The 12,537-nt window shown below is 41.0% G+C and overlaps 1 protein-coding gene across 1 annotated transcript in view; it reads right to left on the bottom strand.

Moving 5' to 3' along the window:
- Window positions 1-12,537, bottom strand: part of SV2C (synaptic vesicle glycoprotein 2C) — a 233,679-nt gene that overhangs the window by 18,095 nt on the left and 203,047 nt on the right. Inside the window, exons 11-12 of the mRNA XM_056824761.1 lie at window positions 8,797-9,000; window positions 6,709-6,868 (exon numbers count right to left, since the gene is read on the bottom strand). Coding sequence (XP_056680739.1) covers window positions 6,709-6,868; window positions 8,797-9,000 — 364 coding nt within the window. The remainder of the gene's footprint in view (window positions 1-6,708; window positions 6,869-8,796; window positions 9,001-12,537) is intronic.

The following is a 12,537-nucleotide window of genomic DNA, read 5'->3' as shown; positions in this document are numbered from 1 at the left end:
GGGCTTAATTGTTTAACTGTGCCCAAGTGTTTCATGCTATGTCAGGGGGATGGATAAAGGTAGGGGGAATATTCCAGCTGAATTTCTCTCAAAGCGAAGACATGTGAATGATCAAGGTTATTACATTCAAGTCATTTTCTGAGATCATGTCTGAAATCAAATATACAGTAGCAACCTCAAAATAGGAGAGAGATGAGGTCAGTGACCAGAAGAAAAGTGTACATGCTGGCTTTATAAATACTCATGAGATTTCCCTGATTGGATAGAAAGAATCTGGCCATATTCAGACACCAACATTGAGAATCTGGATCTCACCATTGTAGAATGTGGGGGGTGCCTTGTAAGAGAACTCTAGCACTGGAGTCAAAAAGAGGGCCCATTCACAGCATTCACTGAATTTGGAGGTATTCCTTTAGGTAACAAATAAGAGCTGTGCTCAGAAAAAGGAATCATCAGGTCCACAAGGTGGCAGCAAAAAACCACTATTGGGAATTGAAGCATAGGTTGACAAAACCATGACCAGGACTAGTAGAAAGCCTAGACCTGTGTGCCCAGCTGGCATGGGAGGGAGCTGCTCTGTTCCCCCCTTCCCAGCACCAGAGGACATTTTTTTTTACATGCCCTGCTCCTCTGTCCAGTCACTTCTACCCTGCACTCTCTCAGATAATGCAGGGTGGGTGTGGGGTGGAGTGTGTGTGTGCTCATCAGCAGCTTGAAGTTGCAGTTTGGGCATGCTAACTTGAAACCTTCACCAACCCTGGCTTAGAATTTTCTGATGGTAGCCTTAAATGAAGGGGAGGGGAGGGGAGGGGAGGGTAAAGGAGGGGAGTGGAATGAAGAAGGAGAGGGGAGGGAAGGGAAGGGAAGGAAAGGTTAGGAAAGAGGAGAGGAGAGGGGAGGGAAAGAGGAGAGGAGAGGGGAAAAGGAGAGGAGAGGAGAGGGGAGAGAAGAGGAGAGGAGAGAAGAGGAGCGAGGAGGGAAAGAAGAGAGGAGAGGAGAGTGAAGGAAAGAGGAAAGGAGAGAAGAGGAGAGGAGAGGAGAGGAGAGTGGAAGGAAAGAGGAAAGGAGAGAAGAGGAGAGGGGAGGGAAAGAGGAGAGGAGAGGAGAGTGGAAGGAAAGAGGAGAGGAGAAGGGAGGGAAAGAGGAGAGGAGAGGAGTGAGGAGGGAAAGAAGAGAGGAGAGGAGAGGGGAGGGGAAGAGAGGAGAGTAGAAGGAAAGAGGAGAGGAGAGGGGAGGGAAAGAAGAGAGGAAAGGAGAATGGAAGGAAAGAGGAGAGGAGAGGGGAGGAAAAGAGGAGAGAAGAGGAGAGTGGAAGGAAAGAGGAGAAGAGAGAAGAGGAGAGAGGAAGGGAGTGGAAGGAAAGAGGAGAGGGGAGAAGAGGAGAGGGGAGGGAATGAGGAGAGGAGAGTGGAAGGAAAGAGGAGAGAAGAGGAGAGGGGAGAAGAGGAGAGGGGAGGGAAAGAGGAGAGGAGAGTGGAAGGAAAGAGAGGAGAGGAGAGGAGAGAAGAGGAGAGGGGAGGGAAAGAAGAGAGGAAAGGAGAATGGAAGGAAAGAGGAGAGGAGAGGGGAGGAAAAGAGGAGAGGAGAGGAGAGTGGAAGGAAAGAGGAGAAGAGAGAAGAGGAGAGAGGAAGGGAGTGGAAGGAAAGAGGAGAGGACAGAAGAGGAGAGGGGAGGGAATGAGGAGAGGAGAGTGGAAGGAAAGAGGAGAGAAGAGGAGAGGGGAGAAGAGGAGAGGGGAGGGAAAGAGGAGAGGGAGAAGAGTGGAAGGAAAGAGGGGAGGGAAAGAAGAGAGTAGAGGAAAGGGAAGGAGAAGAGAGGAGAGTATAAGGAAAGAGGAGAGGAGAGAAGAGGAAAGGGGAGGGCAAGAAGAGAGGAGAGGAGAATGTAAGGAAAGAGGAGAGGGGAGGGAAAGAAGAGAGGAGAGGGGAGGGGAGGGGAGGGGAAGAGAAGAGGAGAGGGGAGAAGAGTGGAAGGAAAGAGGAGAGGGGAGGGAGAAGAGTGGAAGGAAAGAGGAGAGGGGAGGGAGAAGAGTTGAAGGAAAGAGGAGAGTGGAAGGAAAGAGGAGAGGAGAGGAGAGTGGAAGGAAAGGAAAGGAGAGGAGAGAAGAGGAGAGGGGAGGGAAAGAGGAAAGGAGAGGATAGGATAGGAAAGAAGAGAAGAGAGGAGAGAAGAAGAGAGGAGAGGAGAAGGAAAGAATTCATTATCTTAAGCTCCATGACTTAAAGAAAAGAAATAACCTTCAATAGCTTTGGGTGGTTTGAAGACATTCCAGTAGGAGCAGGTGAGGAAAGAGAGAGGTGGTGAGAAGCTGGTAACTTGGTTCTTTTCTCAGAGGAGGGAGTGCTCAATCTAGAGTCAACTTGAATTTTGAGCCTGAGCTCTGGCATTTATGTATTAGATAGTTAAACTCAGCCAAGTCACAATCTTTGTGGCTCTCAAGTTCCTCATCTATAAAACAAGGAGGGTAATTTTTACACTACCTTCATAATGGATGGGTTGAATGGTATTAAACATAAATGTGATCCAGTTATACTCTTAAGGGGGGGTACACCAAGGAGGTGGTGGTGGGGAGAAGCATGACACTTGGTAGGGAGGTGGGGGGGGCAGCACCTGGCACTCTGTCTCTTAAAGGTTTGCCATCACTGCACTAGGCTATTCCACCAGTTTTTAGGCTATTATATTACCCTAAAAGCTTTTTTTCCAAATAAAATTCTTTTCTTACACCTAGATTGAATAGAGTTTGAGCCTCCAATTCTTGGAGTGAGACCCTGCTATGGACTTAGGTGTGTTTCTCCCATAATACTCCCAGTCACTTTTTTGGTTGCCTTTCTTCAGTCTCCTCCATAAACAGCTGGAGATGGTATGGATTTAATTATTGTACTGATTGGAGATCTTAAAAGTCTTGATTAAAATATAAATTGTTTTCCAGGTTGTTGTTTTTTTAAACCCTCACCTTCCATCTTGGAATCAATACTGTGTATTGGTTCCAAGGCAGAAGAGTGGTAAAGGCTAGGCATGGGGGGTTAAGGGACTTGCCCAGGGTCACATAGCTAGGAAGTATCTGAGGACAAATTTGAACCCAGGACCTCCCATCTTTAGGCCTGGCTCTCAATCCATTGAGCTACCCAGCTGCCCCTGTTTTCCAGGTTTTGCTTATTTTACTTGGCAGGTTAAAGACCAAAGGCCTTTCTTAAGGAAATGAATTAAGGGTAGAAAATAAAGTTTAACAAAAAGGTACTTGCAGTTATAATGCTGCCCAGTGGTTAGTGTACTGGACTTGGAATCAGTAAGGCCCAAGTTAGAATCCCACCTCAGATTCTTAGCTACTAGTATTATGACCCTGGATCAATTCACCTCTTTGTTCAGTTCCATCATCTGTAAAATGGGGATAGCACCTACTTCACAGAATTGTTGAGAAGATAAAATTAGAATTTTAAAAAGTGCTTTGTAATCCTCAGAGAATCAAATGTCATGTATATTTTATCTATTGTTAGATCCTTATCTTTATCCCCTTAAGCAACTGAGTTATGAACTATTCTTATCCATTCAGAAAGGGAGATCTTTGCCATCCTTGAAGGAGTGGTCAAGAAAAAAAAATATATTTGTGACTATTACTCTGGAATGTTAATCCCAAACTATTTTTTTAAAACCCTCACCTCTGTCTTGGAATCAGTACTGTAAAAATGGAGATTTGAACCCTAGACTTCAATCCCCAGAAGTCCTTGGTATTTCCCAGAATTCCCTATAATCTCACCTGAGTCTCCACATGGACAAGATCACAATTAGTATTTTAACTGGCAGTAACGCCTACCTCTGCCTCTTCTTCTGAGGAGAACATCTTACTGTTTTCTGGGATAGTGGATAGTAGTAATGACTATTGTATTAGTAGAAGTCATATACTATCATATGAGACTACCTCAGTGCACATGCAAGTCTACTACTGTCTTCCATTCCAGGTAAAAAGGAGTTAAAAAAAGGAGTGCACATTGGAGTGACAACTAAGTTCTCAAAAGTTCAAGATTTTAACTTTCAATGAATCCAAGCCCTAAAAGCCCATTCAGTTCTCATTCTGATCTGCAGTTCAGAAGCTTCGGATGTTCGTTCCTTGAGTTAAGTTTTCCAGAGGGGAACAGTGGGCACTGGGCTGAGACCAGCAATAAGCTGTAAGGACAGACTGGGTCTGGGAGCAAAAATAGAATGCATTGGCTTTATTAGGTTCTAATGAATGCCAGTTTCCACCAGCAAACTGGAAGGTGGCTTTAATTGCATCATTAGTGAGGACTACTTCATTACATTTCTGGAGAGCTTCCATTTTCCAGGCCCTGAGTAAAATATTCAGTCATGATGAGCTAATAAGTCTTTCTTAATTTAAGTTCCATTCTCCTGCCCCTAAGCAGTAGCTTCTGTGGTTCCCTAAAATCAGTAGCTCTTTGGGAATAGGCTGGTGCCAGGGAGAGAGCCAATCAGCATTTTGGGCTTCCTAATATTATCCCGCTAGAGCTGGAAGGGTCCATATAGATATTCTAGGTCAACTCTTTCATTCTACACCTCCAACTGAAGTTGTTGTTGTTGTTGTTGTTGTTCAGTTGTTCAGTAATGTTTAACTATGGGTTTGGCTTTGTTGTTCTTGGCGTTTTCTTGGCAAAGATACACACAAGAGTGGTTTGCCATTTCCTTCTCCAGGGAGCTCTCATTCTGCAGATGAGGAACAAAGGTAAATAAATAGGAGTTAAGTGACTCACCCAGGGTCACACAGTTAGTGTTGGAGGCAGGATTTGACCTCACATATTCCTAACTCCAAGCCTAGGGCTCTATTTACTGTACATTCTGTCTAGGCTATTAGAGATGAAATTCCTGAGAATATGCAGATAGTAGTCATCAGAGGAAAGATTTTTTTAATTGAAAATTTTTATTTAATTTATTAATTTAGAATATTTTTCCATGGTTAAATGACTCATGTTCTTTCCCTCCTCCCCCCTTCCCCATAGCCAACACATAATTCCATTGTGTTTTACATGTGTCATTGATCAAAGATCTATTTCCATGTTATTGATATTTGCAATAGGGTGATCATCTAGAGTCTACATCCCCAATCATATCCCCATCGAATCATGTGATCAAGCATTTTTTTTTCTGTATTTCTACTCCCACAGTTCTCAGAGGAAAGATTCTTTGATTGTCTTTCCACTGTGTCGCATTAACTCTCCTACCCTCTCATCCCTCCTTAACTGGTATAATAGTGTTATTCTGGGAGGTTCAATAGCCACTAAGGTAAATGACAAAATAAGGAACTTGATTTTATCCTGTTGGTAATGGGGAATTTTGGCATATCAGTGGATAGTGCCCTGGGCCTAGAGTCAGGAAGACCTGAGATCAAACCTGACCTTAGATGCAGTTAATGATCTGTGTGATCCTGGATAAGTCACTTAACTTCTATTTGCCTTAATCTACTAGAGAAGGAAATGGCAAACCACTCCATTAATTTTGCCAAGAAAATGTCATGTATGGTATTGGCATGTTGTGGTCTATAAAGTCATGAAGAATCAGATACAACTGAACAAAAAAAGGGAAATTGTGGGAGATTTTTGAGACAGCTAGGGTCATGAAGAAAGTGGTGTTTTAGGATAATATTTTTTTCTAGTGGCAAAATACAAACATCAGAAGTTCGCGGTTTTATATTCTATCCTTTTTTTTACTTTGCATAATGAAATGTTTTTATTTATTGATTATCATTATGTTCATAATATAAAAGGGAAAAAAGAAATTAAGACTGTCTGTAATCTGAGGGACCAGAGTGAATTGGAGGTGAGGAGGTAAAAGAAGAGGATACTTGAAAAACAGCAGAGAGGAGTCAGAGTGGTGAAGTGGAGGAATATTCCTACGTAGGAGTGAAAACATTTGAACTACAACCCTGGAAAAGTCCCTCCTCCCTATCACACTCCCAATCAAAACACAGAGAATAATACTGATTTCATCCAAAAGCAAAGTGAATTTGCATGGGGAGAAAATTGGAGGGTCATTTGAGACTGAAACAAAAAAAGGATTTTTCCTCACACATGTTAAATGACAAAAATAAAATTACTTCTTTTTCTTTAAATGAAATACTCCAGTGCTGAATTCATTCCATTTCCTAACTAAAAGCCTCCTTTCTCTGACATAAGGCTGAAGGTCTGAATGTCTCCAACTTTGGACTAGATGAGTAATTTTCTTTCAATAGGAATTCTCACAAAAATTGGAAATGCACTGGGCTTTCCTTCAAGCACTCTGGAAAGTCCAGATCTGGATTTTAGGGGCCTTCTTTATGGTTGATTAATAAAGAGATCATGCAGACACCTGCTGACCCAATATATTCACCCTCCTGGGACTGATTAGCAGTTCAAATTTTTGCCCAAACTCATTAGCTGATCCAAAGGACACCATTAAATCCCAGCACCTGCTGTCTTCTTATGGCCTCCACATATCCTCAGCCAATAAACAAATTCATATTTTTAATTAACTTCTTTCAGTTTATTGCCATATTTGTTTCTGCTACCAGTTCCCATTCTGGTTTTGTTATTATTTGAGGCTCTTCTGAAACCTGCAGCTCATAAGCCAGATGTTTTTAGGTAGTTTCTGGGGACTGAGGTCTATTTGCCAAGCCCTGACACCTCCTCAGTCACTCCTATGGGCCCAGTTCCTTCTAAGCATGCTGGGTGGTTGCAACATACCTTCTGTCTGTTGGGTAGAGTTCCACGGTGACCACATCCAGGGAATTCCAGGCAGAAATGGTCAGGCCATTGTAGAGACACAGCATACCTATCATCATGGATTCACTGGTGCCAAACCATAAGAAAAAGCAGCTAATCCCAGAAAGCACCATAGATCCACCTATTAATAAAAAACCACACAAAAGTAGCCAGGTTTGTTTTTGTTTTGTTTTCTTAGAGCAAGTGTCCTTAGCATTGGATAATAATCACTAGTAAGAGCCCAGTACTTAGCATAGTGTCTGGCACATAGTAGGCTTAAAAAACAAACAAACAAACCCTTATCTTCCATTTTAGAAATGATACTAAGTACTGGTTCTAAGGCAAATGAGTGGGAAAAAACCAGGCAATTGGGATTAAATGACTTGCTCAGAGTCACCCAGCTAGGAAGTATCTGGGGCCATATTTGAACCCAGGACCTCTCATCTCCAGATGTAGATCTCAATTCACTGAGTCACCTAGCTGTCCCACACAGTAGGCTCCTAATTAATACTAAGTGACTGAATTAATGAATCTCTGTTAAGTTCAAGGTGAAACTTTTTTGGGGTTTCGAAAGTGAGGTCTATACTAGGTCCAAGACAATAACCATCACTAATAGCCCACATTTATTTATGCTGAACAAAAGGTCTTTGGACAAAAAGATCTTAGGTTGAATAAAGAGCATCCCCTACAAAGAGCCTATAAGGCATTGTTGTTTAGTCATTTTTATCAGCTCTGTTGGACTCTTTGTGACCCCATTTTGGGTTTTCTTGGCAAAGATAGTGGAATGGTTGGTCATTTCCTTTCCCAGCTGTGAATTTTAGTTTTATTCCACCCTGCTTAGTCTTTAGAATTCTAGCAACCAGGAAGTATACACCCCCACTTAAGGATTAACTATAGGGGAGGATAGCCTATGACCTGCATGTGCTAGCAAGTGACGAATCAGAAACAGCTGACTGACCCCCTGGGCTGTCCTAAGCCAAGTTTAAGCCACCATTGATACATGTGAAATACAGGAAGTGATGTAAAGAACTGCCTATATATTTCGCAGCACTTCTTGTGAGATTTTTCAGTGGTGTTGGGAGCTTTTGGCAGTGTTTGGTGTGTTTGCAGTTTTGACAGACTTGGCATTGGAGTTTACTGGGAGGAGCTCTGTAGTATGGTCTAGGTGAGGCGATTTCCCTGAATTGGATGTGGTGAGTGAGAAGGCTGACTCCCCTTTTCCTTGACCTTCTGAAGGCACTATCCTCCAAGGAGACCCCTCATCTTGGAGGAGGCCTCACGACTGGAAGCTGAGCTAGATTTAATCCTCTGAGAAGGCCCCTTGGCTGAGGCCTCTGAACTCCCCTTGGCTTAGGCCAGACCGGAGCAGATCTTCTACTTTTTCCCTCTTCTCCTTCCTCTTAATTTCTTCCTTCTATTGTAAATAAGCCACCATAAAATCCCACACTGACTTGAGTATTTCATTGGGATTGAATTGAAATCCCTGGCGACCACTAATATAATACATTCAGTCACTCAACCCTAAATTTACCCCTAACACAGCTCATTTTACATATGAAGAAATTGAGGCAAGTAGAGTTAAGTGACTTTGCCAGGGTCATGCAGCTAGTGAGTGTCTGAGGCCACTTTGAACTCAAGAAGATGAGTCATCCCGACTCCAGGACTGGTACTCTATCCACCATATCACCTAGCTGCCTCATATTATATGTACTATACTTGCTCCACTATAAAACATTAATAGGATGTAGCAGGTTAGTCACCAGGAAGATTAGGTTGCTTAACCAACTATATTTCAAACATGGAGACTATGAAATGAACATTACAAATTATTTATTTAAGTACATATTTGTCATCCATAATTACTTTTTTCAGTCTGGTAATGAATTCATGGGAGTTGCTCCAATGAAATGGAGTTAAACATAATCCAATTAAGCACCAAGGTCAGCTCCATGGCAGAGATTTGTTTTGACCTCCATGGATTGCAAATCCCCAAAGAAAAAAACTTGGGCATGGGCTAGAGTATAAGAGCAGGTGTTTAATTTTCTATAACACAGGCAAACACATACATACCTAGCATGGTTAAACGGCCGATCCTGTCCATCAGCAGGGCAGACACAATATTCCCTGGCAACACTGCCAGGGTACCCAGGAAATTAACAAAGTAAATCCAGTAGGCGCTATAGTCGTCATCAAAGCTGATCTGACACCCAGTTTTATTGTGCAAAAATGTGCAGTTTTTAAATTCGCTGTCAATGAATTTATATGGCTCAAAATCTGTGGAAGAAGCATAGAGTGATTCAATACCACCTACTTGTAAGGTGAATAGGAAATATACCAAGAATTTAGTAAGAGTATTGAGACTGTAAGCCTCTTGAGAGTAGAGAACATATTCCCCACAAAGCCTTGCACATAGCAGGCACTGGATAACAACTCCAATCTGCATAGGGTTTTTTAAAATTTAAGAGTCTTCTATCTTAAAATCTATACTTAAGTTTCATATCTAAGGCAGAAGAGAGGTGAGGGCTAGGCAATGGGGGTTAAATGACCTGCTTAGGGTCTCACAGCTAGGAAGTATCTGAGGCTAGATTTGAACCCAGGATTTCCTGTCTCTATTTCTGGCTCTCAATCCACTGAGTCACCCAGTTGCTTCCTCCCACCCTTAATAGATTTTTAAGGGTAATCTAACAAACTGTTTTCTTTACAACTTGAGAAACATATTCCTTTTTTACTTACCTGTGTACATGCTACCTCTCTATTGACTATAAGCTTCTTGAAGGATGAAGATTTTTCATTTTTTGTGTCCCCAGAGCCTGGTAGAGTATTTGGCACAAAGTAGTGCTTAATAATTACTTGTTGATTGATTGAGGTAGGTATATTACTTACATTTTACAGTTAAGAAAACTAATTCAAAATTGACTAAATAAATTAATTTAAAAATAAATACATAAAAAACTAATTCACAGAAAAATTAAATGATTTCCTCAGAATCATAAGGCTAATATGTCTCACAGAATAGAATCAAACTCAGATTTCCTAATTCCATGCCCAGGGCTCTCTCTACTCATCCATACTGTCTCCAATATTGATTGACTTAATAAAGGATGCCTCTTCCTTAACTGATCCTAATTTATTATTTTTTTCTTGACAGTTTATTCCAGTTGAGTCATGTTGATACCGTGTTTCTAGTAGCATCCACATCATCTAGTTATAGAGATCACAATTTGTTTCAAAATGTAACACTGTGAGTTATGTTTGTCATCTTGTGGGAACCTGAGACAGAGAAGTTTTGTAATGATAAAAACCTATGTTGATATAGGTCTTTAAAGTTTGCAAAGTGCTTTATATACATACTTCATTTTATTCTAAGAACTCTGAGATGTAGGTGCTATTATCTTCATTTTATAGATGAGGAAACTGAGACTCAGAGAGTCAGAGACTTGCCCAGAGTCACATAGCTAGTAAGTGTCCAAGGCTGGATTTGAACTCAGGCATATCTGATTTTAGGTCCAGCACTCTATCCACTGTGGCATCTAGCTGCTTGAATTTCCTAATCATTCAGTGAGTCCCAGGTAGAACCTGAACTAGAATTTTACATCTATTGACTTATTTATGACTTATTATTACTTATTTATGATTTATTATTAACTTCAATATCTAGCATATTTCATTATACATGTAGGCATACAATACTAATTGACTAAGTGAATGAATTTAATTAGGGAGTTATGGAATAAGCAGAAGAACTGATGTTTTCAAATGGTGGTACTGGAAAGGGTTTTTTTTTAACAACACCTTTACCTTTTGTTGTAGTATCAATTCTAAGACAGAAGAACAGTAAGGGCTAGACAATTAGGGTGAAATGACTTGCCCTGGATCACACAAAGAAGAGGTATCAAGAGGCCAGATTTGAACCCAGATCCTCCTAACTCCAGGCCTGGTGATTTATCCACTGTGCTACCTAGCCCCCATTAGAGAAGACTTTTGGGAGTCCCTTCAAGGAGACCAAATCAGTCAATACTTAAAGAAATTAATTCAGACTTCACTGGAACTAAAACTTAAATACTTTGTTCACATAATGAGAAGATGGGGCTCGTTGGAAAAGGTCCTGATATTGGGAGAGATTGAAGGCAGAAGGAAAAGGGGGCAGCAGAGAGGGAGATGGATAGATAGTATCATGGAAACAATTGAACTTGGACAGACTTTGAGAAATACTGGAGGACAGAAGGATCAAAAAGTTGGACATGACTAAATAACTGAACAACAACAAAAAGCATTTACTAAGTGCTTACTAGGGACCAGTCACTGCATTAAGTACTTTAGAAACATTAGGAAGAGTTAGACAAATCAAGGGTGCAATCTATCCTTACTTCTTTCAGAAAGTTCTGCCCATCAATCACTAAACAGTTATCAAACACCCATGCAGTGGGACTACAAATAAAAATAATGAAGTAATTCTTCTTCTCATGGAGTTTATATGCCAAGCATTTGACAATTGTCAAAACATTGCTAGTTACTCACATCTCTCATGAGATGCTCAAATATGAGTTGTATCCTGCTAACAGGCCAGGAGGTAGATAGAAATGAGCAATTTGTACTCATCTGCCAGCAGGGTGGCCCTTTCTCTTCCTGGGAGAACCAACAATAAGTGGGGAAGAGTCTGTTGTGTAGCTCAATCTCATCTTGATTTCCTTCTGGGTTGGGGCTGTCACATAGGACTCATTCCATCTAGATCCCATCCCAGATGTGTTTCAGGCTCCCCAGGGGCTTTGGTTAAAAACAAAAAAAGGCAGATAACATCCACACTTCCATAGAATCAATCATAGATGGAGATTTTGAAGGGACTTCTCAATCCACTTAATACAACTCCCTTCTTTTGTAGATGAGGAGAGTATGTTAAAGAAAATTCTTGGTTCTCTTTGTCTAAACTCTTTTGAGTTTACACTTGTAAAAAGGGAATCCTTTGCTCCTTTTGCCTAATTGGAGTTAACACTTTGGTTAACAATAACCTTGAATTAACACACGGTTGAACTAGGTGGAAGAGCTCTCAATCACTTAGTGAATTCACACCCTACCTAGTGCTAGGTGCGAAGCCAGCAAGATACTTGGAGAGCTCCATCTTTTTTTATAACTCAAACAGTCAGAAACTTGTGTTGAGTTCACACCCTCAGAAACTGTGAACCCTTTTGATAAATATTCACCCCTCCAGAAGGTGCTACCTAGTTCAATTTGGAAGCTGTGATTGGCCCTTGTGAAGAGGGGAGGAGACAAGAAGCCACTATAAAAGGCCCTGAAGGCTAGGGAGAGTGGACTCCAAGAAGGAAGTTGGCTCAGGAAGTCATCATCCACTCAAGTCATTGTCTTGACCAGCCTCTTAAAGAGAACTTGAGTGAATGGATAGTTGGTTTTCCTTTCCTGTCTCCTGGAGATAGTTTATTTCTGGTTTAAGCTTAAGTCCTGGCTAAGCCAAACACTGGAACAATAGTTAGTTAGATTAATTATGTCTTCTCTACCCTTTTGTATTTATCTATTTTTATTCTTTCCACCTCTTTTATAAATAAAATATTTATAATTTTCCTATATTTAGCCAAACCATTAATTTTGACACTTACAAGTACAAGAAATAAAATGATTCACATATTTGGTAATTATTCACATATTTAGTAATTATGACCTGGAATTTGAACTGAGTCTGAGACTTCAAGTTTTCCTACTAAATCATTCTGCCTGCTTTTGCTATAGATAATAAAATATACCTCACTTTAGGCAAACCCAAGTTAAGAAAACCTGGATTTACAAAAGCAGATAAAATTA

This window comes from Monodelphis domestica, chromosome 3 (genome assembly GCF_027887165.1).
Source record: "Monodelphis domestica isolate mMonDom1 chromosome 3, mMonDom1.pri, whole genome shotgun sequence".
NCBI lineage: Eukaryota > Metazoa > Chordata > Mammalia > Didelphimorphia > Didelphidae > Monodelphis > Monodelphis domestica.
This window is presented reverse-complemented; position numbering and strand designations above follow the sequence as displayed.